Raw genomic sequence first — 27,781 nt, 5'->3', positions numbered from 1 at the left:
TCTAAAAGTCCATGAAATTCTATTTCCACCATAATAAGCGACAGTTCTCTAAGTGGAACACCACTGTGACTAATCAAGCTGTGTAAGTAGAACCACGATTATGCGTCACCCATTCGTGCGATGACCTGCATTTTACTACGAATCGGTGCAGGCTCGGCGAATCTCCCATAGGAATAATGCATTTGAAGCCTCGATTTTATGATGTAAAAATATGCACTGCCCGCTTCATACGATGGCTAGCTGGAACCGTCAGGAATGAGAGATGCTGGCAGAGCACTTTATTGGCAGACGTGACATCAACTAAGTTGGTTTCAGATCAGAATAAGGACAGACACTTGTGTGCAACAATGGGATTGAGCGCACGACGGCTTGTGATGACGATTCTGCCGACGGCTCTCGGACTCCGCGTGTGGAACCCACGTCTTTCGGTGCAAGGCGGCATGTCTGGCCAGTTTTTTCACGCGCTTCGCTGACAAAGGTGTTAGGAAAATCAATTTAATGTTCATACGAGCTTGAAGTTATTATACAGGTGGTGGCAAGATTAGACATTTCTGTGGTCATTGATGGTAGTTCAAAACCGCTTTCCGCTATGACTTTAGTGTGGAGCACGTCAGGCCTAGCCATACCTAGCGAGCCAAAAGCGAGCGGCGTGCTGCCACCTCACTGCAGAAGGTGTGTTGCCGGCGCATAATCATGTTGCAGGCGAACATTGTGTTAACTTTTTTCCTTTATGATGCGAGTTCCTAGTACAGACACTGCTGCCGTGGAGTGACGGCGGTTCTAGAGGAAGTCTGAACAGAATGACACGTTGCTGGCATGGTCAAACTGTGCGACGCAAAACATCTTTGAAGGGTTGGAGCACCCATATTTCTGGCGTGTTATCCAATTCATCGTGTTTGAGGTGCATGTGACATCTGCTGAGTGTGCAGTGATGGGAGCGCTCGCATGTGTCGTCTAAAGCCGTCCCTTCGATGCTGAAAAGCTCGGCTGCACTTGGTTGCAGAACTAATTTTCACAGAACGAAAAAAGGTGCTTTTATAATGCATGGGGAACATAATTTTAATTAATTTTTGAACGCCAGAGTAGTGATGTGATTATTACACGAATGTTTCAGTCATGCGAGATTTTCGATACTTTCGATATTTTCGCTGCACCAGTGTGCGCTTAGAAAGAAGCCTCCGCACTCAAGGTCATCTTTTTCTTTCCCAACCCAGTGTAGTGAACTTGTAGTGAACTCGGTGCATCTTTGCAACTGACCTTTCCATGCTGACTCGAAGTCCAGGTCAGCCCACTGCTGACGGGACACTTGTGATGCTCATGACGCCTGTCAGTATCCACGACTGCAGTAGGCTAGGTAGTCGATATTGATAATATCAATATGATGCGCAAGAAATACTGAGCCACCATTTTGTGATGCCAATGATGGTAGGTTGTTGCTGGCATAGTTTCATTTTCATACTCAATTCTGATGTGCATGTCATTTTTGGGTGATTTTTCCCAGAAAAAGTGTACATTAGAATTGAGTAAATATGTTAAGTGGTGTGCCTGCAACAGCAAAACACTTTGCCTTGTACCCTCGGTGAAGATTTTGATGGAAACGGAGCAGCAGCATTGAACGACATGCTTGGCATTGCAAATCATGGACAAGCCAGTCAGGCATTCAGTTATTGAACCCTCTTGGTTATAATTTGCGCTGATGGGGAACTGCTTTTTAGGGGCGGAGTGAATAGGTGTACCAGCCGTGTATCTCTCCACCGCCTGTTATTCTTGCTTTCAGAGGTTTTGGTGAGGAGCTAGACAGAAATGTGGCTTGAGCTAAAACAAAGTGGGGGTCATTGCCAGTCACGCTGTTTGAGCTTGTCACACTGAAAGATGGCATGAGCTAAAACAAAGTGGGGGTCATTGCCAGTCACGCTATTTGAGCTTGTCACACTGAAAGATGGCATGAGCTAAAACAAAGTGGGGGTCATTGCCAGTCACGCTATTTGAGCTTGTCACACTGAAAGATGGCATGAGCTAAAACAAAGTGGGGGTCATTGCCAGTCACGCTATTTGAGCTTGTCACACTGAAAGATGGCATGAGCTAAAACAAAGTGGGGGTCATTGCCAGTCACGCTATTTGAGCTTGTCATACTGAAAGATGGCATGAGCTAAAACAAAGTGGGGGTCACTGCCAGTCACGCTATTTGAGCTTGTCACACTGAAAGATGGCATGAGCTAAAACAAAGTGGGGGTCATTGCCAGTCACGCTATTTGAGCTTGTCACACTGAAAGATGGCATGAGCTAAAACAAAGTGGGGGTCATTGCCAGTCACGCTATTTGAGCTTGTCACACTGAAAGATGGCATGAGCTAAAACAAAGTGGGGGTCATTGCCAGTCACGCTATTTGAGCTTGTCACACTGAAAGATGGCATGAGCTAAAACAAAGTGGGGTTCATTGCCAGTCACGCTATTTGAGCTTGTCACACTGAAAGATGGCATGAGCTAAAACAAAGTGGGGGTCATTGCCAGTCACGCTATTTGAGCTTGTCATACTGAAAGATGGCATGAGCTAAAACAAAGTGGGGGTCACTGCCAGTCACGCTATTTGAGCTTGTCACACTGAAAGATGGCATGAGCTAAAACAAAGTGGGGGTCATTGCCAGTCACGCTATTTGAGCTTGTCACACTGAAAGATGGCATGAGCTAAAACAAAGTGGGGGTCATTGCCAGTCACGCTATTTGAGCTTGTCACACTGAAAGATGGCATGAGCTAAAACAAAGTGGGGGTCATTGCCAGTCACGCTATTTGAGCTTGTCACACTGAAAGATGGCATGAGCTAAAACAAAGTGGGGGTCATTGCCAGTCACTCTATTTGAGCTTGTCACACCGAAAGATACTTGTCGACAGAAATGTCACGCTTTTCAATTGGTCGAAATGGTCGTGACGTCACAGCGCACGAATTTCAAACAGGGCCAATTTTACTTTGGCTAGTAACCATGCAACCAATTAAAGGGATCATATAGTGATGCTCCAGGTAAGTGGGACTGAGTTTAGTTAATTGCTTAATTAACCAATTTAACTAGTAACCATGCAACCAATTAAAGGGATCATATAGTGATGCTCCAAGTAAGTGGGACTGAGTTTAGTTAATTGCTTAATTAACCAATTTAACCAATTAACTTTTCTAGTCAGACCAGATAAATAAATAAAACCGAGTAGGAAATTGGTCGAGCTGGGGAATCGAACCAGGGTCTCCGGAGTGCGAGACGAGCACGCTAACAACTGCACCATGCCAGCTCAATGGTTTGGAATGAAGAAAGGCGCATCTAGTGAATAGGTGTTTTCTTTCACTCCCATCTTCTTCCCTTCCCTTATGGGAGGTTCAGGTGTCCACCAGACATGATACATTTCCTTTCCTCAAAAACCAATTTACCGAGGAGCAAGGTGTAGAACCAAATGGGCGATGGCATTCTGTGGACTCCCTGGCAGCGTTGCAAGACGCTGTCGCATTCCACTCTTAGAGGCGAAGCTTAACATCTTAACCACACATCTGTGACATAAGCAGCAACACCGCGCTTAAGGCTTCCGCCTCACCGCACTTTAGGTCAGCAAAGTGCCCCCCTGAATCTGTTGTGACTACTCTTGGGTTATGGATGTAACCAGCGTTGCATGGTGTGTATGAAATGCAGTATATATAGACAGCCAAGGTGATTCACTTAAAAAGCAAGCCAGCCAAGTTGTGACTCTTGCCCGGTGTTGGGCGCAGGTTATGTCCCATCTTCCAGGTGTCCAACGTGACCGGAGAGAACCTGTTGCTGCTCAAGATGTTCCTGAACCTGCTGTCCACACGCATGCCCAACCTGGACTCAGAGCCTGCCGAGTTCCAAGTGGACGACACCTACTCCGTCCCCGTGAGTGGGATTACCAGTGTCTGCTGTGCGGTTTGCCCAGAATGCGTCGTTTCATCACATTGAAAACAAAATTTGTAGAGCTGTGCTTGCCAGCATAGTGTGACAATCGGCAAAAGCTTTTAATAGCTTTGGTTCAGCCGTAACCATAAAACCCTGCGTTCTGCCATCGCTTCAAAAAAGGTGCTCGCTGGTACCATGGCGCGATACGGCCATTTTGCAATAGTCAGCGGAGGCAGTCATTCATTTACGCCGCCGCGGTGGCTCAGTGGTTATGGTGCTCGGCTGTTGACCCGAAAGACGCGGGTTCGATCCCGGCCGCGGCGGCTGGAATTTCTTTGGAGGAGAAATTCTAGAGGCCCGTGTACTGTGCGATGTCAGTGCACGTTAAAGAACCCCAGGTGGTCGAAATTTCCGGAGCCCTCCACTACGGCGTCTCTCATAGCCTTAGTCGCTTTGGGACGTTAAACCCCATAAACCAAACCAAACTAAACCAAACCATTCGCAACAAGACAAAGAGAACATGTTGAACACTGGCCAGATGTTCAGGTGCACATTTTTTATGCGAGCTTAAAAAAAAAAAATGTGCCAGTTGGCGATGCGGGGCTGGCACTTTTATTTTTCTTTCTTTTTACTGCCCAATTTAACGTATGCAAAAGTCGGGTGCGGGTCCATTACGCAAGTAAACACTGTATATACAGAGTTAAAATTAAGGCAACCTTTCTTTAACACTCTTGATGTTGACAGGAACAAAGCATCGGTTTGAATTAACAATGCAGTCAAACCCCACTACAACGTGTGGTGCAACGGTGAAATTTTCACCACAACGAAGTACATGTCTGGTTCCCAGTCAGCAAGCCATAGAAGACATTGTGTTTATTTCCCCCCCCCCCCCCCCCCCCCCAACAAACATTTTTCGGAGCGAGGTTCCGCTTCAGTGAAATTTTGCTGAGCAAGCAGCCCATCATTTCTTTTCACGCATCCACATATGCCCATATACAGTCAAGCCCACTTATAACAATACTGGTTATAACAATATGTCGGATATAACAATGGTCAGTCACGGCACCATCAGCTTTGCTATGTGTTCTATGGTAAAATAAACTGCTTATAGCAATGCTGTCAAGGCACAGTATTGGTTATAACAATTAAATCTGGTAACTGAGTGTCAACCATTATAGAAAAGAAAACAAGGAAATGCTACAACCACACCAGCAAAACCATGCTTACAACACAAAAGCGCACACGTGTGGGGCCGACCAATGGACTAATGTGGTACAATGCCACGAAAGCAAAAGAGGTAGGCGTCATCGTATCAGGAGAGCTGCTGCATTGGCTACGCACGCCATGCGTACCCCCACCCAATCAGTCTGTGCAGTGCGCGTGCATGCAGCCAGCGCGGTTTTTCTCTTGTCAGCTGTCACCGCACCCTTAGTTCTGCATGCTTCTTGAATTTCCCGTAAGAATCACTTCCGGAAAGCCGGCTTGATTCCTGTGACGTGGAGGTGCGCGAAACTCCCGGTGGCGCAGTGATGGCGGTGCTTTGGTCATCGGTGAACGGTGAACATTGTTCCGGTTCCCTGAAGTTCGAATTAACGAGCTTTTACAGGCATTAGAACAATCAAACCCCTCCGGGTATTTACTGTCAATAAATGCTCTGAAGTTTGTCATCTTTTCTTTTTTTCGGCACAACCCTGTTATAACAATTATTGGTTATAACAATGGTATTTCCATGGCACTTGAATATTGTTATAAGTGGGCTTGACTGTACTATCTTGTCAGGTTTCACCAGAAATCTGAACGAACAAACGTAGCGTTGAAACGGGACACAGAAAGATGAGGACAGGACGGGGCTCTGTCCTGTCGTAGCCCCGTCCTGTCCTCATCTTTCTGTGTCCCGTTTCAACGCTACGTTTGTTCGGTCAGATTATGTATGACCAACTGGCCCCACAGTGTACTCTGTTAAACGTCACCAGAAATGGCTACCGAAGACAGTGAAGACAGTTTGCACTTTCAGTGGGGCAGTTGACATTCCGTGTGAAATTGGAATTAATGTGCGGACATATGCGCGCACAAAGATGTGATGCAGCGCACAACTGCTTGAGACGGTTTTGCCGACGGCACGGACTCCGCGCTTGCGAACCGCAGTCGTTGGTGCAGCTGTTTCTGTATATCGCACATTTTTGAGTACTCTGTGCTCTTTTCTGCGCCTATGTTTAAGGGGGAAGCTAGAAAAAAAATTTTGTTAATGAAGTCGCATACATAATTAAATTTTATGTAAAATAAGTCCTTGTGCACTTATATGTTATTGTAACTTTTTGCTGAGAGCTTTCAATAAATTTTGCTGCAGGAAACTTGCTAGGATGCATGCCATTGGCTTGTCTTGACATCAAACTATGCAGTAAGGGCAAAATTATTATCCTTCGTATCATAGAAGTTGAGTTATGGGGTTTTGAATTTGCCACTTCACAGATGGGAAGAAACTGATGACTTAAAAATCCTATAACTCGCCTTCTATAACAGGCAGGATGAAAATTTTACCCTTATTGCATAGCTTGATGTCAAGAGAAACCAATGGCATGCAATCTAACAAGTTCCCTGCAGTAGAATTTCTTTCAGACTCTTGGTAAAAGTTACCTAGCATATTGCATAAGTGCACAAGGACTTGTTGTACATAAACTTAAATTACATATTTGGGATTAGCATGCAAAAATACATGTTCCCTGAAGATTTCATGGTTCTGACTTCATCAATAAAAATTTATTTCTAAGAGCCTCTTCCCCCGTTAAGAGTGCTCAACGCTGCGAGTATACCTTCCGAGCGTTGTTGTCGGGGTGTGCAGGGAGTGGGCACGGTGGTGTCGGGCACCACCCTCAAGGGTGTCATCCGGCTCAACGAGGTGCTGCTGCTGGGTCCCGACCCCCTGGGCCACTTCCAGCCCGTGGCAGTCAAGTCCATCCACCGCAAGCGCATGCCCGTCAAGGAGGTGCACAGCGGACAGACCGCCTCGTTCGCCCTCAAGAAGGTAGGTCAGCCTCTTGGGTGCAGGAGTATAGAAGACTCCCTTTTCTGGGGCAGGCTTTGCTTTGAAGCCAGGACGTGGAAATACACTGCTGCCTTTCACAGGAGCTTGCTACCTTCCAGTGGTGACTTGTTTAAACCCCCAGTGTTGACGTGTTGTAGTGGTGCCCGCTAAACTCCGCTGCGCAAGCCTCGTTAGGACTCATTAGTATGGAATACAAAAAGACGAGAAAGACGGGAGGAAGCCTGGATGGTGAAAGATGCATTATTGCTTGTAAAAGAGCATGGTTTACTGGAAATGTCTTGTGCTTGCTAGGACTAGCTCAGTATTGGAGAATAGCTGTTTGTGAAGGATCTTGCTGGAAGCATTTCAAAACTTGAAATTCATGGGCTCAGCACTAACTGAAAATTAAAAGGTAGCTGATGGCAGGCGTTGCATTTATTTTTGTGTTTATTTAGTTATAAGGTTGTCAGTTTGCTTGTGTCTCTCTCTCTCTCTCTCTCTCTCTCTCTCTCTCTCTCTCTCTCTTTCTTTCTCTCTTTCTTTCTTTCTTTCATGATACTGTCAGCTCTGCTGGAGGGTCATTACAGGAGTGGAAGAAAATCAGAAAACAAGCAATTCCAACAAATCTGATAAGGCCAATGCGCAGTGTATGCAATCTATACAGCAAACTGTAGCACGTGCTCACACACGCTAAAAAAAAAGAAGCAGTGTGAAACTCAGGTGCACTTAAAGATATTTGGAGGGTAATGGCACACACAGTTACAAACAACAAGTGAAAAGTACAAATTGGTTAGCACACTGCAGTCCCGGAATATATAACGTGTCTCTGTGCATGCATGCCTATTTGGTCATTTATATTTTCAAATGCAATTATTGATTGATTCTTTACCTGCATCACCTTTGCGTAAATTAAAATGGGCCTTGAAAACCGCGCGCTCTTGTGTGCAAGGAATTGCCAGCAGTGAGGGACTTTTTCTTCGTGTGAAAGTGGCACAGTTGTGAAGTTGGTGAAATTAAGGAGGGACGTGGGGATCAGATGGCAAAAATTGCGAAAAAGTTGATTTTTGAAAAGTACGCTTTTTGGCATCTCCAACACTGTTTCTATGTTGTACTGAAATATTTCACCCAAAAATAAACTTTAAGCGCTCCAAATAAATATATTTGTCGGCATCTACACATAGACAGTGTGTGCTAGCTTACAACTTTCAGGCTTGTTTTCTCGAAAGTTTGTTTTGAGCTTAAAGGGACACTGAGGAGAAATTGAAGTTGGCTTGTATCGACAGAATACCAGCTCCAGATTACAAAAACGCCACTCATACTGACAACAAAGCTCTTGTAACGTAGAAAAGGGCAAGAACCAAAATACAGGTATTGCCGCCACAGGCCAAACTCGCAAGTACAAGCGTGCTGACATCATAGGACAAAACAGTGTTGCTAGAACCAATGGTTCTAGTAACACTGAGACACGAGGAGCCACGAATCACTGAGGCGCAGCCAATGCATGCGTAAATCTCCTTGACGGCGCCAGATGGCGCCACGTACCCGGCGGCTACGCGCGCGCCTGTAGCATCGGGACCAATCAGCGCCTGCTCACCGGCTATAGGCGGGCTCCCTGTATTAGCTAACGGTAACAAGGTACACGGTATGCTAAAGGCAAAAGGTGTCTATTTGCGAGAACTTCATTGACGACTTCGAGTAAAGGATCCATCGTAACGCTGGCAAAACACCGGTGCAAACGTAAGTGAAGCGACGGTAGCGACGGCCGCAATAGCTGATAGATGCCTTCAACGTACGCATTTCGGCTGCTGCTAGGCCGCTCTGCTGGCCGTCAGAAATCACGGAGTCTGCGTTACGTCATGTGCGCGTCATGTTTCACGTCACTTAGTCCTGTGTTGTCATAGGAGAATCCCAAGTTTGAATCTGAGCGGCGGGAAAAACTTCTTAAACTTCGAATCCAAATATCTTAGAAATAAATGCATCTTTCGCTGCCGGACAAGTGGCAACAAAGCCATGAAATGCCAAACTATCGGATTTTGCTATAAAAAAAATATTAATAGAGCTCTCCTCACTGTCCCTTTAATACCTTGTTCGTGGAAAACATAGCACAGCAATGGGTGCATGGATTTTTGCCCCGTTTGGTTTGTTGTGATCACTGAAATGTGGTCTGCATCAAGACAGTCTCAGATTTACCATATAGGCTCACATTTTTATTACATGGTAATTAGAGCATGGTACATTCTAAACATAAAGACAAGGTGCATATTGTTTTCTTTAGAAAAAGAGCAGAGAAATTTTTAAAAAATTAAGAGAGTCTTCACTTACACCACACTTCTTAGTAAATATTAAAAGGATATACAGACTTGTAGCCCGTGTTTTTGTCATGCTAGGCTTTCCAGAAGCTAGCAACATGGGGACAACATATAAACAATGATAAAAGGAAACCTACTGAAGAGGTCATTGTGAAACTTTGTCTGATTGTTTGATACTATTTTAAGCCTGTCTGCCAAGTTTCAACATTCTAAGTCGAATAATAGAAAAGTCGCCTTTGGATCCCGTTAAGAGCCACACTACGATAGTCGCTTGCTGCTGGAAGGACCGTAGAAGTCTGTGCACCAGTGACCGCGCATTTCGTCCCCTGCAGCAAGTGAAGCGTTCGGACATCCGCAAGGGCATGGTGCTGGTGTCAGCCAAGCTGGAGCCCAAGTCGTGCTGGGAGTTTGAGGGCGAGATCCTGGTGCTGCACCACCCGACCACCATCAGTCCCCGCTACCAGGCCATGGGTGAGTACCACCTTCTCCTGCTGCTGTGCCTCTTCTTTTAAAGGGACTATGCAAAGAATTAAAAGCCGCTTGTAAATGTTAGAAGTGGTGCTCAGAAGCATTGACACCAAGTATGAGTCTTCGGAACTGAGCCGGCAATTTATTATGAATTTTTAAAAATAGTGTTTTTTAAAATTCGCGGGCCGTTTGGTGTCTTCGTAGGGAGCCATTTTGGAACCAAAATCGAGAAAACAGACGTCACTAGTCCCATGACGTCAGCAGGCTACCACACGCTGTCATTCGCTCGAGCCGCGGCAGCTACGACGTCACGGGCAGACTTCCGGTAGCGGTGAAAATCGTCTGCTCGAGCCGCCGCGCGACCCCCTCGGGCAAGCGCGAGCCAGCTAGGCATTGCCTTCGCGCATATGGTTTCAATTTACCTCTGCCGCCTCTTTCTGTCGCGAGTTCGGGAGCCAAGAAAGCGCAGAGTCCGGAGAGACGCTGCCGACGCACGCTGCTCCTCGGGAGTGCGACAACCGGAAGTCGTAAACCGAACGTCAGCGAATGACGTATTCATGGGCGGAGCCCAGTCCCGGAGCTCTTTTCTTTATTTTTTTTTTGAGCCCCGCGCGTACGAGTTGAGGGGGGAGAGGAGGAGCGTGATTTTTAATCGTCTATAACTTCGTTGTTATTGATGCTAGCTCAAAAATTCTTGCGCTGGGGTGACGAGTGACGGATTGCCTATCTTTACGTAATCTCAATAAATTTATTTCATAGTCCCTTTAATGTGATAGCAACAGAGTTGTCGTCTCACTACCTTCGCTGGTGTCCGGTGTCATGAAATTTGCTGATTGGTCGAGAGAGGTCACGTGACCTTGTCACATCACAACCTGACCACCGGGTTGTGGGCAACCTAGTTTCTAGACAGCAACCTACTTAGAGAATCAAAATAAAAAGAAATAAAAAAAAAGTGGTATATGCAAGCGTCGGCACCGTCACAGCATAGCAGGTACCTGCTATTGCGGCCAGCAGTCAGAATGTGGCAGTTGATGGCCCGACAGTTGCAAAAAAACTGGCACAGTCACACACATAAGTTGCAACAGAAGCTGCGACAGATGTGAAATATGATGATATCGCATTCCACTCTTAGCGTGACATATTAAGCATCCCCACAGTTATTTCTTTCCTTATTTCTGGCGCCACTGCATAGTTCCAAATGCATTTGATGTAGACAGTAAGCCTCAGCTTAGTGTCAGCCCCTTTGTACAGAGGAACTTTAGTGTGTATAGTGAGAGTGCATGGCATCTGCTAGTGGTGTGACAAGCGAGAGTCTGGCTGTGCTGGCAAGTGAGACCTGCGAGACAACATCCCTGAGAATGGTAGTTTACGTTAACTCAATACAATGCCAGTTAAGCAGCCTTTTTGGCAGAAAGGATGAAAACCTTTAGGAAGGGATTAGATGGCAAGTCAGGCCTTTCATATTTGCATGCTGTTGAGGGGTCATTAAAGAACACGAGATGTTCAAAATGAACTTGGGGTCCTCCACTACAGCGTCTCTTGTAGCCCATGTACAACTGTGAGACAGTAAAGACCACATACTGTACTGTAGGTGTGGCCTAGCGGTTAGAATTCCCATCTCGTCTGCGGGAGCTGGTTGGTTTGAAACCCACCGCCGGACACTCGCCGGTAAAAATGGGTGCAAGTGTCCCCTCAGCCGGGTGTTGCTTCAAGGGCGTGTGCTTGGGAGAAGCTTCGTAAGCCCCACTGTGCATAGAGTTTCTTACTATTACCTAGAGGGAAAGCTGGCAGCCCGTCTATGGGAGTTTGCATGGAGACCCCTCGAGGCCACTTCAGCCACCATGGGCGCTCAAAGCATCATGGGGCGGTGAGCTACTTGTTGCGGAACTGCAACTTTTGACCAAAAAATTATGCAAAAATTAAGCTGTTTGATAACTACAAACGAGCAGAAAAGCATTTAAGTGCAAAATTTGCCCAAAATAAGAGACGACTCGCTCTCCTATTGGCCAAGTAGTGAACACTATAAAAACTAATATTTCGTAATTAACAGGCGCACTTTTAAAAGTAAATATGTTTTCAAAAAAGATGTTGTTGCTTAAATACTATAAGAGGTTTTTTAATGGCATTTCGGAAAAGTGAAACCTTTTATTGGCGTCGTGTGTCTATGCATTTTTACTACTATGGTTTTTGCACACTGCGTTCGCGCGAAAGTCGTCTGCGCACACACGAACAGCGTTTTCGGAATGAAACGTCTTAGTAGTGTCACTCCATGTTCCCGAAAAATTACGACTGTGCCGCACCAAGTAGCTCACCGCCCCATGATGCTTTGGGCGTCCATGGTGGCTGAAGAGCAGCGCCGCCAGCTTTCCCTCTAGGTAATAGTAAGAAACTCTATGATTCGTGCACATGGAGGAGGGAAAAACTCGGGAGAAGTGGTTACATCACATTTTTTAAGCTGGCTCCACTCCCTTTTTTCTTGTCCGCTGTGCCTAGCGTTACTATTGGCTGCACTGTTGTTTTTGCAAAAGCGCGTGACTTATGGCACACTTTTTGGCGTGCAGCTTAGATAGCGAGAGTTCCTCTGGGTTGAAGAACAAAAGCTCGGAGCAGGTCCAACGAGGTCAAGCTTTGTTGGAACAAGGGAATTTCAGCCTTGCTCATTCACTTCATGAGCTTGGTGAATTTGCAAAAAATTCATGAAGCTCTTGCCCTTAAATTACTGGTGCAACCTGCTTTCTGTCAAGTTCATGTAAACGTTTCGAGAGTGTCATTTGAAATGAGAGTTATTAGTATAGATGTCATTCAGCCTTGTTTTTTTTAATATATATACCGTATAAACACGTGTAAGGGCCGCACCCGTGTATGGGCTGCACCCCGCTTTCCCGAAGGAAATATTAAAAAAAAAAAATAAATCCGTGTAAGGGCGGCACCCGAACTTTCCATGACTCGGGCGGGAATAGCCTTCTAAATGCACGCGCCGTGGCCTCCGCGATCGGCTACGGCTGCGAACAACGCAGCACTCGATCGCGGAGGCTAAGCACGCTCACAAGAGCTTCCAAAAACCGTCCATGGATGGCGCCCGAGGCCACAGTCATCATCATCGTCATTTTTTTTTTTTTTCCGCCGCGACATTCATGCGTCGCGACTTTTCGCTATCTACATCGGCATCAGTATCGCCAGCTCCAGCCTTTTGTGGCGTATTCGCGCGTTTATCGCAGTTGTGGTGGTTGTGGCTTTCACGTGCTGCTGCCGAGTAACTTAGATTTAACACGATGGGCAAGTACCTTATCAGCTACACGGCTGGGAGTTGGCTCTCGAACATGGCAAGTGTGCGGCGGACAGCGAATTCAGCGTGGCCGAGAATCGCGTCCGATGATCGTGCAACCAAAAAGGTGCATTGAGAAACATAAGCTGCAAAAAGCGCGCTTTTCGAGGCAAGCCGTGCGAGTTTCCCGAACTGGAAGAAGAGCTGCTCTGCTATGTGATGGAAGTGCGGAACAACGGCTACGCGTTGACAGCGGACATGCTGCGCGGCTTCTTTTAGACGAGCATGCACCGGAGCTCAGCACCAGCTCAGAGTCGAAATACTGCACGAGTGGCGATTGAACTTATAATAGATGCCGCTCATTCCCTGATTGGTGTGTTTTTAGTTTAAAAAAACAATAAATTTCGTACATCGCGTGTATGGGCCGCACCCCAAAAATTGGCCCCCGAATCTGAAAAAAAAAGTTCGGCCCTTACACGCATTTATACGGTATATATATATATATATATATATATATATATATATATGCATACAATAAAACATAGATAATTCTAACTCGGTTAGTAGTAGTAGTAGTAGTGGTTTTTATTTTGCATTGAATATGGAAGGTGAAAGAATTTTTTCTATCCCGGCATCTGCTATTTCTGCTGGAAGCACCTGAGCTGGGGTAGCGGAAATAAAGGATAGCAGGCAGTGTGTAGAAGTGAAAAGAAAGAGGTGAGAGGATAGTAGAAAGGACAGGGGGAGGCGGTTAAATCGAAACTTGGGATATTTTGAAGAATTTCTGCGGTTTCATCATTTCTAACGCAAATTTAGCTGGATAATTTGAAGCGACGGACTGTACCAGCCCGGTTGGTTTGAAGATCTGGGGTGCTATGCCCGATGGACCTCTCTGTAAAAACACTCGGAACTGGTGGCATTTAAGGGGGGATGTGGGGATCAGATCGCAAAAATCACGAAAAAAGTTGATTTTTGAAAAGTACACTTTTTGGCATCTGCAACATTGTTTCTATGTTGTACTGAACTATTTCACCCAAAAAATAAACTTTAAGCGCTCCAAATATATATATTTGTCGGCATCTACACATAGACAGTGCATGCTAGCTTGGAACTTTCAGCCTTGTTTTCTCGAAAGTTTGTTTTGAGCTTAATACCTTGATCGTGGAAAGCGCAGCACAGCAATGGGTGCATGGATTTTTACCCCGTTTGTTTTGTTGTGATCACTGAAATGTGGTCTGCGTCGAGACAGTCTCAGATTTACCATTTAGGCTCGCATGTTTTTATTACGTGATAATTAGAGCATGATACATTCTAAACATAAAAGAAGGTGCATATTGTGTCTTTTATAAAAAAGAGCAGAGAAATTAAAAAAAATTAAGAGAGGCTTGATTTACACCACACTTCTTAGTAAATATTAAAAGCATTTAAAGACCTGTAGCTTGTTTTTTTGTCATGCTAGGCTTTCCACAAGCAAGCAACATGGGGACAACATATAAACAATGACAAGAGGGAAACTACTAAAACTGTCGTTGTGAAACTGTATATCTGTTTGTCTGATGCTGTTTTAAGGCAGTCTGCAAAATTTCATCACTCTAAGTCGAAAAACAGAAAAGTTGCCTTCGATCCCCTCATCCCCCCTTAAAAGCAAAAGTTCCCACGCTCTATCTCTCTCCCCCAATGCAGTGCACTGCGGGAGCATTCGGCAGACAGCCTCCATCCTGACCATGTCGACCGACTGCCTCCGCACGGGCGACAAGGCCCTGGTGCGGTTTCGCTTCATCAAGAACCCCGAGTACCTGCGGCCGGGCATGCGCCTCGTCTTCCGCGAGGGGCGCACCAAGGCCGTGGGCAACGTGCTGCGCCTCTTTCCGCCCGTGCCGGGAGGCGGCCACTACGTCGCCAAGGCGTCCAACAAGCCCCAGCAGCAGCAGGCCAGGAACAACAGCACAACACAGGCATCGGAGAACAATGGCGAGGCCCTGCCAGCCGAGCAGGCAAATGGTGCGTACTCTTGACGTCCTCCTTGGGGTGGCGGACAATTGTTGAAGGTGGAGGTCTGTTGTGTTGGGAATGTAAGTATAAAATGACTGACATTCAGCAGTCTTGCACCTTCTTTCTTGTGCTGCTGTAAAAAGATGTGCAGTATGTGGTTTATAATAAGGGAGTAATTACTCATTGGCATCCACCCGAGCGCAGCCATACGGCTACAAAGGAAAGCTATACAGCTTTCTCAGAAACTTCGTAGTCAAAGAAAAATTCATCCTGGTCCGGGGTTCGAACCCGGGACCACCGCTTCACCGGAGCAGTCGCTCTACCAACTAAGCTAACCGGCACGGCAAGCTTATGGTAGGGCGAGAGTGAATTGATCAATAACTCAAAGTGAGAAGAGTGTTGGTCAAACCAACACTGTTCCCACTTCGAGTTATTGATCAATTCGGTCTCGCCCTACCATAAGCTTGCCGTGCCGGTTAGCTCAGTTGACCAACACTGTCCCCACTTCGAGTTATTGATCAATTCGCTCTCGCCCTACCATAAGCTTGCCGTCCCGGTTAGCTTAGTTGGTAGAGCGACTGCTCCAGTGAAGCGGTGGTTCCGGGTTCGAACCCCGGACCAGGACGAATTTTTCTTTAACTGCAAAGTTTCTGAGAAAGCTGTGTGGATGCCAATAATTAATTACTCCCTTATTACAAATCTACTCCACCTTGGGGGATTCCCCTAAAACATTTGACCAGTATGTGGTTTAGTGTCTTTGGCAGTGTGCCAAGAAACTGAACTGCCTTGTTGTAGTGGAAATTGATAATGTATGGACATTGGACACCCTTACCCTTATTAGTGCTTTTCTGCAACTCATCCCTGGAAAGCATCATGCAGAAAAAAAAAGTAAATAAAACGTACTGTTTAAAGTGAGGTTCCTCTTGTTATGAGAATAAGTGAAAATGTAAATCAATTTGCATTCAATAGAGTGGTACCATCTTGAGTTATTCAAAGAAATTGCTTTGGGTGATTCAGTGCCATTAATGATATGCTAAGTAGCTGAACAGTATTGTCATTGGATGCCTTGATAACTGTTTCCCTGTGATTCATCTGTGTATTAAGTGCCAGTTAGACGCTCACAAGCCTTCCCATGATATATTCATGTTGGCTTCGTTTGATTCACTGGAGAGTATTCGGTAGTGCACTGCACGGGCTCGGGCCGGCCCGAAAGCCTGGGCCGGGCCGGGACATGATCTGTTTTGCCGGGCCTGGGCCGGGCCCGGGCCTGAAGTTGCGGGCCCGGGCCGGGCTCGGGCTTAAAGCTGCGGTCCCGAGTCGGGCTTGGGTCCGTACAGAAATGGCTGGTGTCCGACTATTCATTCACTATTGCAGAGTGAAGTACACAAATGCGGCATTGGAGCAGCGACACGGATGAGCTGAGAAAAAACTATGCTTTATTCAGTGACTTATTTATTTACTTATTTCCACGCCGTGGTGGCTTAGTGGTCGAGGCGCTTGATTACTACGCCGGGGAACCCGGGTTTGCACCTAGCCTCGGCGGCCGCATTGCTATTTAGGCGCAAGCATGACAGCCATGTACTTTGTAGTATCATTGCTCGTTGAAGAAACGTGGTCCAAATGATCCGGAGCCCTCTGCTTCGGTGTCTCTCACAGCCTGACTCCCCTTGGGCCCTTAAGCCCCCAAAATATAGATTTTGTTTTATAGCTATATTTTTCTCATGCGGGAAAATTTACAAACTAAAGCGCGTTTGGTTTTCTTTTTGATGAGCTGACCGGAACGTCTCGTAAATGAAATAGCCACAAAAGCTCGCTGTAAGTTATCACGTGGTTCGCGCGTTATCTTCTGCTCCACCAGTAAGAGTAATTGGCCATTGATCGTTCGTTATCCCAAAACATACCTATACACTATTAGAAATGCATTCGAGAATAAAATATTATTTTAGGACGCTTATAGTCTGCACAACATACACCGTGAAATACTCAAGCCTTTTCGTTTTTCGTTTCAGCTGAAAGGCGACCAGTTCGGCTATGAGTTCAACCTGTAAGATCGCGTTCACTAAACAAATGTCATCCCACTGCTTGCTAGGCAGCTTTAATGTTTATACTTCCCGGCGGTAAAATATAACTCATTAAAATCATGGGGGAATGCAAAGTAGTCTATTACGAGCGTATGCAGCCCTTTTTATTTGGCTCTCGGAACTTCAGAGTTTATCTTTGCGCACCTACACGAGATCACAGTCCAAAAGACTGGCCTGGTGAGCACAACTATTAATCACTTCCTTCTGGGTTAAAAAGAACCAACTTTCTTTTCTGCAAGCCAAACTGTGGTTTCAGAACCTTTGTCGGCCAGTTTCTTAACGGTCTAGTAGCGGCCTACGTGCTCAGAGTGAGCAGTATACCTCCAGCGTTACTGTGAAACGGGCCAGGCCGGGCCCGGGCTGGGCTTCACTCCGGGATTCACGGGCTGGGCCGGGATTCCTAGAGCGATAATTTAGCGGGCCTGGGCCAGGCTTGGGCTCCAGCTCTCGGGCCCGGGCCGGGCTTGGGCCTCAGATTGAGGCCCATGCAGTGCTCTAGTATTCAGTCTCTGAACTTTTCCATGGTCTTAAATGTTCAGTTGCTGCTGGCTTGTTTCTGATTTTACTCAACGTAGTATTCATTCACTGCCACTTGTGTTGTATACCAGCTAGTCTTGATCACAGTATCTGCCTTTTTTTTGCCCTGACCTAAGGAAAGTTAAGCATGGCTTGCGACGGAAACTGACAGCTTGGTAAATATGTTTGGGAAAAGAGAGTTTAAGGGGAAATACTCAAGTCTACTCTATGCCTTTTGTCTGCACCCGTGGGGATCCGATGGTGGCAGCATTTTTCAAGAACCATATTGTCCGATAAGCAGGTTCCGCTTCCAGATGTGCTGCTTTGTGAAATCGACATTCAGGTGATTCTAGATTTGAACTCAAGGACGGTGTGGTGTCCAGTATCTGTATGGAGGGAACAGACGGGAGCAGGCGGCATGTTGGGGTAGGCTGTTTATTTCCAGCAGAGAGTTGGGGTGTGAGCAAAAAAAGGGAACCGCTGATGATGGCAGTGCAGAGCACAGGGAAAACAGATTTGAAACTTGGGTAGAATACAACAGGGGACTGAAATTGTAAAAATTCTGTGCAGCTTTAATTATGGTCAGACAAACGTCTGGAATTGGTGTCAGTGTCAGTTTAAACAAACTGAATATTACATGTCAGTCATCTGTGTTTTTTGTTTTTGTGCAAGCTATGAGCTATAACGAGGCATCAGCCTTCGTGAGCTCTCAGGTTTAAATTGAACTGCCTTGGTCTCGGTAGAGGTTTGTCATTTGCTTCATTTAAGGGGAGATGAGGGGATCGAAGGCGACTTTTATATTTTGCGACTTACAGTGATGAAATTTGGCAGACTGGCTTAAAACAGCATCAAACAACCAGATATAAAGTAATATGACAGCTTTAGTAGTTTCCCTTTTATCATTGTTCATATGTTGTCCCCATGTTGCTTGCTTGTGGAAAGCCTAGCATGACAAAAAAACAAGCTACAGGTCTGTAAATGCTTTTAATATTTACTAAGTGCGGCGTAAATCAAAACTGTCTTAAATTTTTAAAAAATTTTTCTGCTCTTTTTTTAAAGCAAACAATGTGCACCTTCTCTTTATGTTTAGAATTTATCGTGCTCTAATTACCATTTATTAAAAACATGCGAGCCTAAATGGTAAATCTGAGACTGTCTTGACGCAGACCACATTTCAGTGGTCCCAACAAAACGAACGGGGTAAAAATCCATGCACCCATTGCTGTGCTACGCTTTCCACGAGCAAGGTATTAAGCTCAAAACAAACTTTCGAGTTAACAAGCCTGAAAGTTCTGAGCTAGCACACACTGTCTATGTGTAGATGCCGGCAAATATACTTATTTGGAGCGCTTAAAGTTCATTTTTGGGTGAAATATTTCAGTACAACACAGAAACAGTGTTGGAGATGCCAAAAAGTGTACTTCAAAAAAATTGTCCTTTTTCCGCGATTTTTGCGATCTGATCCCCACATCCCCCCTTAGGAGTGTTTCAATCGACATGGCACAAATGGGAGAAAAAAAAAGAAAGCACTGCAGTGTGTTGTCTTTGATTTGACTTTGGTGTAAAGAGGTGCAGATAAACAAATGTGCTGAAAATCTTATGTTAGGTTATGTTTGCACATTTTGGTTTTGCCAATGCGATTTAATGGTCTTCTTTTCCTTCCTTGCTGGTGCAGACTCCACTTCATCTGGGAGTGTACCATCGGCAGTGCCCAGGGCCGAGAATGAGCCACAGAAGGCCAGCAAACGCAACCGTGGCCGCTTCCGAGGGCCCCGGATGGCACCCATTATCTAAGAACCTCTTGCCGTAGCCCATTTCTTCAGTCCGGTTGTTTCTTCAGTCTTTTTTTTTACATGAGTTAACGAGGGGTGTTTTTTTTTACATGTACTTAAACAGGCAAGCTTGCACCTGCTGTCCCTAACCTAACTGCGCATAGCTCGACATTTCACCTCTGTGTCCTTAGGGGGCATATCATTGGTGCTGTCTTGGTCGTCACCCCCCCCCCCCTTCCCGTGTTTGTTTTTGTTTCCTGTTTCCACCGCCTCCATGCTTGTGTGTAATAGGACTTACTCGCTGTGCGAAACAGCCCACGCGCGTGTGTATATGCGTTCTACACAGCTTCACCCGTCCTAACTTGTTGAGAGCAAATTCAAGCTGCAGGGTTCTTCTGCTGTGTCGCTTCTAAGCCTCTCCACTTGCATTTTTTTTATTATTATTATTGATGCCCGTAATGCTGTGAAGTTTTGTTGCCGGAATTTACTTTTGGAGTCCGGGTCTGGGGGCAGTGTTGTGAAATTTGGTTGACTTGTGTACGATACAGACTGACCTTGCGAGCTTAAGCGTAGGCTTCATTGATGTGTTGAGCTTGTGTTTTTCACAATACTGGCATGTTTGTGTATTCAGTAGTAATGCGGCTTGTAAAGTCTCTTTTGTTTTGCTGGTTGTGTTTTGCTCGATCACTTGCTTTGAGGCTATGCCTGCTGTAGTTTCGGGCATTGTCTGTGCTTTTGCCAGCTTTCGAAGTTCATGCGGTGCAGTTGCACGAAGAAGTGAACTGCATCACTCGCTAGTTGATTTCACGATAACAAGCTGCGTTGCTAACTTGATATTGGCTGATGCCAAGTGTGTGTTGACTGCTTTTTTTTTCGTTTCTTTACATTTTGTCAGTGGTTTGACTGATGTCAGGTCAGAACGAGAAGAGAGATCGATTTCAGGAAGGGCGCATTCAAGCCATTGCTGTTCATAGTGCGACCACCTGCAGATGCTTTGTTGCATGAACAGCGTTGCTGTGGATTTTGGTCCCTCCCACTATTCTGGACCGCTGGAAAGTTAAACAAGTTTAAACAGGATGGTCACATGTGCTAGTTGCCATTTTTTGAGATTAACATAGCAATACTACACAGTTGTGAAAATGGCAGCTTCCGTTACCACCTAGAATCGGGATTCACAGTTTATTATTTCGTCGGTCAATTAACAATCCAACCGGTGTTTGAATGTAATGCTCACGAGGGTTTAGAAAGCTTTGTAACGAGTTTGTTATTATAACCATTAACAGAAAAGGAGCGTTCACCTTAAAAGGGTTCACTTCTCTATGCTATCAAATTGTGACTCTCAGAGTCATGTTGGTGAACTGACGACAGTGTTTAATGAGCGTCCTATACACTGCTGACAGTGTCGTTGGATAATGATGCTAATAGTAGTAAGAAAGTTTTGAAGTGGATGACGGGGTAGCTAGGACACGGTAAACAGAAACTTCGGCCATGAATGGCAGTTTGGTTGTATCTTTTTTTTGGTCCTTTTAGCAAATACCTTTTCATTTATGAAGGAAAAGATAACAGTTCAATGGCTCCTTTTGCCGCATTATAAGGATATCTTACGCCTTCGCTGTTTCATTGGATGTTGACAGCCCGAGTGATATCAGTGTCCCATATTAACAGAGCCTTAGGACAATTTTGATTATATCATATTCCTTTCATCTGTGAAAAGAAAATAGGGGGAAAGCAGGTGTCGCATATCGTGGCGTTCGTCACATTTCGTCTCATTACTTCCTGTCATTTGAGCTGTTGGAATGTTTTTCAGCAGGTTCTTGACATTTGTGTGCACATTATTTGTTCAGATCATAACTGTTTACACTGCATGTTAGGCTGTGTTTCAGTTTCACCATTGTAGGTACTTTTCACTGCAGTGATCATAAAGAAATACAAACACCAACATTCTTGTTGCATTATCTTATTTAAAATTCTGCGTATGAATTGCTTATCTTCTGCCATGATGCCAAATTCAATTAGCACACAGTTGTTAATTCATAACAGCATATCTTCCTTCGTGGTATTAGTTTATTAGGCTGCAAATGTGCGCGCTATAAATTGCAGTCGAGTGCAGCACATACCGCACGAAATCTGGCTTTGGCAGCGGGGGTAGCATGCATGCACAGAGAAAGATTTGAAGCCTCATATCATTAAAGCAGAATGATGTTGCTGCTCTTGTGATACCAAGTGCCAGGTAAGCGCGTGCTTAAGGATTCGGCGAAGTATTCTCTTAGCAGCAGTCACACTTTGATTGTTCCAGCCACAGAACACAAAGGCTATAATTTCAGCATTGAACTTCTCGCACAGATAGCAGCTTGAGGAGACTCATTATCTGGTGTGCATCAGTGGGGGCTCAACTTCAGAAAGTGGTGCCATCCCCAACTTTGTGCTGAAACTATTACTGAGAGTTGCTCTTTTCTGCTGCAGGAAACTTGCATCAGTTGCCAGTACTGCACAAATTATCGAGGCCCCTTGATTGCCTTGAGCATTGGTAGCTTGTTCATACTGACGTATTTGGTAGTTGTGATGAAAGGTTGACTTGATGACAGCCACATTATCGCATTCCTGTATGCCGACTTGAACCATCTTTTTATGTAGCAAAATAAACTTCGTGCCATTAATGGCATGTATTGGATCACATACTTAGTAGCAATGTTTCTGCAGTCCTGGGTGGCCTTGGTTGACAGGCAACTGAGTGTTCTACAGTTCCTCATTGCTTGTGGTATGCTTGCTGGCATATCTAAACATTGGCCTAGTACAGCTCTTGCAATGGCTAGCTTCGAAGTCATCGCAATGGGTTGGAGTGTGAGGTGAATTTCTGATGTGCGATGTGTCATATCTGCTGTGCACTGAATATGCGCGTTAGAAAACCTTTAGGTGTAGACAGCAAACTGGTTGTGGATAATTAGCATCAGGTTCCATAGCACGAAACAACGAAGGGACTAGACACAAGCACTAGTGTCTTGTCCCTTCATTGTTTTGCTCCATGGAACCTCGTGAATTACCCACTAGCCCGAACGATCACCCTTCTAAGATTATTGATGTCGACTTGGAAAATTTTCGTGCAGAGGCATGAATCTCATTAGACGCTTGCACTTGTCACCTTAAGGAGAAACCTCTGTGAAGATTTTATAGACAAGCTACAGTAGCCTTGACTCATTAAAGAGTTTATTCGATTTCTGTATAAGGCACCTGTAACAAGTTCTGTAGATTTTCTGTAGCAGCCTTGCATTATTAAACAAGTAAAGGAAAGAGGTCAGGGTTCTGTGGCTTCCATGTGAGTGCATAGAGCTGCAGACAGTTTTAAATGGATGTCCCATTGTTGAAAAGCCATAAAATGTGTGTTGTGCGAGACCGAGGGAGGTAATTTAAAAGCGACATGGTTATCGAGTTTCTGATGACTTCGAGCTTTGGTTATTCACTGTGTGCCACGGCTTCACAGCAACAGCCCACAGCACGCTAGTGCGACGAGACTCCCTTGTCACACACCAGAGAAGCAGTTTTGCGACGCAGTTTTGTACACGTCTTTCAGTACTGCAGCTCGAAGCAGTTACAAATTGAGCACCTTTAAGCTTTGCACCTTTTGTGTGCCAATTGCTTGCGCAGTGCTTTAGGGTTTTCGAGTTTTCTGTGATGTTCAAAAATGTTTGTGTGTGTGCATTGCGTGGCGGATTCGCTCATAGAAATAAATTCTTCCTAACTGGTTTGTCAGTGTACAGCTGAGAGAACTGCCCACATACTCCCATCATCTGCTTTGTAAGTCCATCTTGTTTAGGGGCTTCTGGTGAAGCAGTCTCGTGGCATATTTAAATTATGACTTAGGAGAGACAGTCTCTAAGTGTGCGATATACAGTAGTATTTCAATTATTGCGCACCACTGAGAATTTGTTTTAAATGTATGATGTCACCCATGGTGGCGACCATCGGAAATAGAAGTGTGCTTCTCCACATAGTGTTCATGTACAAATGAAGGAATTAAACATGGAATAAACGCATTTTCGAACACCTGATAATAGCATTGTATGACTGTGCTTTTTTTTAAAAATAACCTGGAAGAAAAATGTTTGGCGTTCCACAATATGGTTCCTGGGAACATAATTGTGCTTCTGTGTATGTAGCATTCAGTCATGAAGGAAAACGAATTATGAACAAATGCTTTCTTCCAACATTTATTAATGTAATTGCATGACTGTGCTTGTGAGCAAAAAACTAATGATGATGGTAGTACTTTTAGCTAGGCTGGCCCGCTTGACAAGGCTTGTTCGGCTACTCAGTTCACACTCCCTCGGAAGATGAATGCAACACAGAGGAGACAGACACCAGGATAGAAGAACGCCGGAGCCACACAGCTTGCGGCATTCTGCTACAGAATACTGCTCATCCGCTCTGTGCCACCGTTGGAATAAAAAGGACTAGGCAACTTCTACGATCCACAAGTAGAAAGAGTTGCATCTTCTTCTGTTCTGTCTCCTCTGTGTTGTCTGTCGTGGCAGTTTGCCAAGGAGTGCGCAGCAACAGACTTTGAGTCAACGGGACGCTCGCTAGGAGCCGTTGAGCTCCGCCGAGTCGAAGCAGAGGTTCTGTTCCGGCTCTGCCGAACTGGAGCAAGAGAGCTCCGCATGCTGGCTGTCTGGCTCCATGGTTCGCTCCTCGTGCTTCCTCTTCAGTATCTGGTTTCTGACTCGAGACTTGCGCGTGAGCAGCGTCTTCCGCAGGAGCCTACAAGGCACGCACATGGCACCTGCAAGTGTTGGAAACGTGATGGGATGATGCAACTGAAACGTACGAGAGTTGTAGCCTATCGCGAACTGCGTTCCGCTACTGTGATACACTTACAAGGGGACTCGGCTGCGCATGTAATCTGCAGTCGTGGATTGCGCTAACTCTCAAGAAGTTTCGTGCTTTCTCGAGGTGGCGGAGTTACACCGACAGCTGCCCTGCACCTTTCCACACTGAACAAATATCGAAATAACTGCGAAACATATTACTCCACCACACTGAAAAATTCATGTGCTCTGCCAGTTGACAGCCCCTTAAAATTTGATGCTCACAGTGGTGGTTTATAGACTACCCTGAAGCACTTAATGCAGCCATAGAGTGCTTCCTGATGTCAATGACTGTTGCCATGCTGGAGTAATGATTTTTAACGGGCAAGGAAAGCAGTCCATACGTATTAAAGACGGCAAGTGTATACTATTTGCAAATGCAGGTTACTTAACTCCCCTTTAGGTGTACAGATTACGTTTGATAAAAACATGCCCTTCAGCAGCAATTCACAGAAAAAAACAGGAAAATTCACTTTATTAATAAGCTGTCATTTATTTATAATGTGATGTACAACATTCTGGTGCATACATTTTCAACATCACCGGTTTCCTGTTTATATTCTATGTTTCTTGCCCTCTACTTGTTTTTACCAATAACCCACAAAAGAATTATTTACTGGGTGCACTGAGCAGTCATACAAACCATTCAGCATATTTTTCGCTTTCACTAATAGGTCTCTTTGGTGTTGTATGTGTTTTTACAAGCATGGGTGTACAATTCAACGCGGCTTATATTGAAGGGAAAAATAAAGTATGAAAAATTGTTGAGCTTTCGATGGTTTGGTTTAAAGTCCCAAAGCGACTCAAGCTATGAGGGACATCGCAGTGGAGGGCTGTGGATAATTCGACCACCTGGGGTTATTCAACGTGCATTGACATCACACAGTACACTGGTATTTTGCCTCTATCAAAATGCGACCATTGCAGCCGGGATCGTACCCGCGTCTTTCGGGTCAGCAACTGAGCGCCATAATCAATGAGCCACCTTGGCAGCTGTGTTGAGTGTTTCAACCTTTACCATCAGTCAACTGTGTCATCATACTTCTTCAAGCAATGTTCATTTCTATTGCAAGTTTTCTTATGTGTCAATAAGACTCAGTAGGAATAAGTACCACATTTCAGGTCTTCTTTCAAAGTCGTTGGTAAAAATGCGTACCCCTTTTTCTACAACACTAGTGGTTAAAACGATGTGAAAATGATGCAAATCCATTTCTAGTCATTCTGCATGTGAGACACGCATACAGCCTGTGCCCTATAAGGGGTTAAAGAACCCCATGTGGCCAAAATTAATCTATAGCCCTCCAATAGGAAACTTCTTCTTCCTTTCACTACCTTTTTCATCCCTTGCTTCATGGCGCCTCAGGTCGTTACTGTGAGCGTGTGAGTAAGAAATTTACCGCATTCCACCACACTCAAAAATTCAGGGGGCACTTTGACTGTCTAAAGTGCGTAGAGGCGAAAGCGTTTTCCGCACCACTTTGCCTCTGTGGCACTGATGACGTCACCACTGGATGACGTCACACATAACTGATGACGAAGTAATGACAAATTACTAATTAATGACTAATTACTGATTAATCGCTTAGCACTAACTGACTGCTAATTAATGGCGCTTAAGCTTCACCTTTAGGAGTGGAACGCGACAGCGTGTTGTAGCGCTGCCAGGGAGTCCATGGAACAGAACACCACGATCCGATCCCTTCCCTGCAATGCCTTGCCCTTTGAACACAACGCTTTTTGAGGAAAGGAAATGGAGCTGTAATTCTCAGTCATCTCGGTGGACACCTTAACCGCACCGTACAGGAAGGGAGGAAGTGGCAGTGAAAGAAGAAAGAGGGGCCGTATTGAAGAAACTGAAAATTGTATTTGAGGAAAGGGAATTACGCAGTAACTGTGTCACATATATCTCGGTGGACACCCGTCAAAACGCGGACACATCTGTTGACACGGCTGCCGACACGGACCCAGACACGGCTTCCGACACGGATTGCTAACGACAGCATGAGGGATTAAAGGCTTTCGCCTTAAAAACAAGCACGCACACACATACACACAGCAAAGGGCAATTTACCTTCGGCGTCGACGTTTCTCGTGCACTCAAGGCTGAACACAGTGTCCTCGTCGTTCTTTCCGATCTTCTGCAGAAGCTTCTTCGTGACGCCGATGCAGATCTCCGCGAACTCGGTGTCCCACATCGCTCCTCGGCACATGTGCGTCGCGTGCGCGTCGTGCAGGAACGTCTCCGCCTCTTCCACAGTCGTCACGATCGCCTTACAGCACAGGGCGCCCTGAAAGTAAGCTTCGGCAAACATCTCGGTCCCGTCGCCGTTGGAGAAGCACACGTACTTAGGGTGCGATATTTCCAGCCCTTCGCCCGATCCCCTGATCAGCGAAGTGGCAAACACGACTCTCATGCTTTCCAACGTGCCGATGATGCACCACTCCTGCGAAGGCAGCTTGACGCCCTTCTTCAAGCGCTCCACTGTGAGCGGGCCTTGGTCGGCTGACAGACGTTGCTGCGTTTCTTCCTGCTCAACAGTCTCGGTCGGCTCGCCGTTTGCCGGACTTTCTTCATTCCGGTCGGCATCGGCGGGTTTGCAGGATTTGCGCGGCCTCGGAGGTCGGATAATGGCTGGGAGCTCCGGCCTGCCTTTCGTCGGTCTCGGTCTGGGCAGCTTCTTGGACAAGTAGCCCGGCAGGTCGGGCAACAGCGTCGGGATCGCGCCCGGCGCGAGCCTAGGTCTGCCCCGCGGTATGCGCACCTCGTCGCCGTTGACGATGTGGACGTAGTCGCGCTCGATGAAGCGAGGGTCAAAGTGGCGCTCGCAGACCGACGAGTAGACCGTCAAGGGCTTGTCCAGCCTCCTCAAATTGTACTGCCATATCTTCCTGAGCTTTTCGTCTCTGGGCGCAGTGAACAGAGAGGCCTTGGGGGCGCCGTACTGCCCTGACCGACAGCCCGGAGCGTAACAGACGGTCTGGCCCCGCTGCCTTTTTGGTTTTTTTGAAGCCGTGCCATCGTCGCCAGAAGACTCGGTCGGCTGGGACGACTCTGTCTCAGTCGGAGTCTCGACTTCACTCATCGGCCAACTAAAACTTCACACACAGCGAAAGCATAACAAGATTTTCTCACAGAGAAGGACGACTTGCCTGACAACTGACAGAGTTCACAAATTGAAGACAGCATTTGACAGCTTCGACCCTTGGCGCCTTTACGAAAGCTTATCCTAGCTTACGCACTGCCATGTTTGCGGCGTTTACGGGTTTACGATGCACAACGGCTTTGTCTTCTGTTGGATTTTTGATCAGCTAGCCAGGTCTCTAGTGGACTGCAAAAAAAAAAGCGTTCATTTTTACACTATATATTTAAGAAGTAATAAATTACCGAAATTCTAAAGGTTTTAAATTATATTGTTTAAAAGATATCGCTAAAAATAAGTTTCATTGTTACGCACTGGTAGCGTAAGCGTTCATCATCATCGTTGCCGCCATAGAGTAATTGGCGCCATGTTTCAACAAGCAGGTTCGTTCATAAAATGGTGTGCCTTCCTCCGTCTATCCTCTTGAAGGATGAGGTAATTCGTGCTCTCGAAGCCCTC

At 45.8% G+C, this 27,781-nt stretch overlaps 2 protein-coding genes across 3 annotated transcripts in view; one reads left to right on the top strand and one right to left on the bottom strand.

Annotated features, from left to right (window-relative positions):
• The window catches only part of GTPBP1 (GTP-binding protein 1), a 51,074-nt gene extending 27,705 nt beyond the window's left edge, over positions 1–23,369 (top strand). For both annotated transcript variants that reach the window (XM_089587937.1, XM_089587938.1), the window contains exons 8-12: positions 3,751–3,895; positions 6,735–6,917; positions 9,559–9,697; positions 14,643–14,960; positions 19,224–23,369. In XM_089587937.1, the coding sequence (XP_089444063.1) occupies positions 3,751–3,895; positions 6,735–6,917; positions 9,559–9,697; positions 14,643–14,960; positions 19,224–19,342 (904 nt within the window). In that variant the 3' untranslated portion in view covers positions 19,343–23,369. The remainder of the gene's footprint in view (positions 1–3,750; positions 3,896–6,734; positions 6,918–9,558; positions 9,698–14,642; positions 14,961–19,223) is intronic.
• Positions 23,370–23,498: 129 nt separating this feature from the next.
• LOC149348130 (uncharacterized) lies at positions 23,499–27,446 on the bottom strand. The gene is made up of 2 exons (XM_089587939.1): positions 26,254–27,446; positions 23,499–24,097 (listed from the first exon to the last, which is right to left on the bottom strand). Exons 1-2 carry the CDS (start codon positions 27,263–27,265, stop codon positions 23,898–23,900), a joined length of 1,212 nt encoding a protein of 403 aa, XP_089444065.1. The 5' UTR covers positions 27,266–27,446; the 3' UTR covers positions 23,499–23,897.
• Between the last annotated feature and the right edge of the window lie 335 nt (positions 27,447–27,781).

Source organism: Amblyomma mixtum, chromosome 4 (assembly GCF_055824585.1).
Source record: "Amblyomma mixtum isolate Tamu chromosome 4, ASM5582458v1, whole genome shotgun sequence".
NCBI classification, from domain to species: Eukaryota; Metazoa; Arthropoda; class Arachnida; order Ixodida; family Ixodidae; genus Amblyomma; species Amblyomma mixtum.
Note: the sequence above shows the minus strand (reverse complement) of the source record. Positions and strands in the feature narration are given on the sequence as shown.

What these genes read in the sequence shown, in the direction of transcription:
- LOC149348130 (XM_089587939.1), bottom strand. Translation starts at nt 27,265, where the DNA reads ATGAGTGAAGTCGAGACTCCGACTGAGACAGAGTCGTCCCAGCCGACC. An exon ending in GAGAAACGTCGACGCCGAAG is followed by an intron (nt 24,098 to 26,253) that starts GTAAATTGCCCT and finishes CAACACTTGCAG; the next exon opens with GTGCCATGTGCGTGCCTTGT.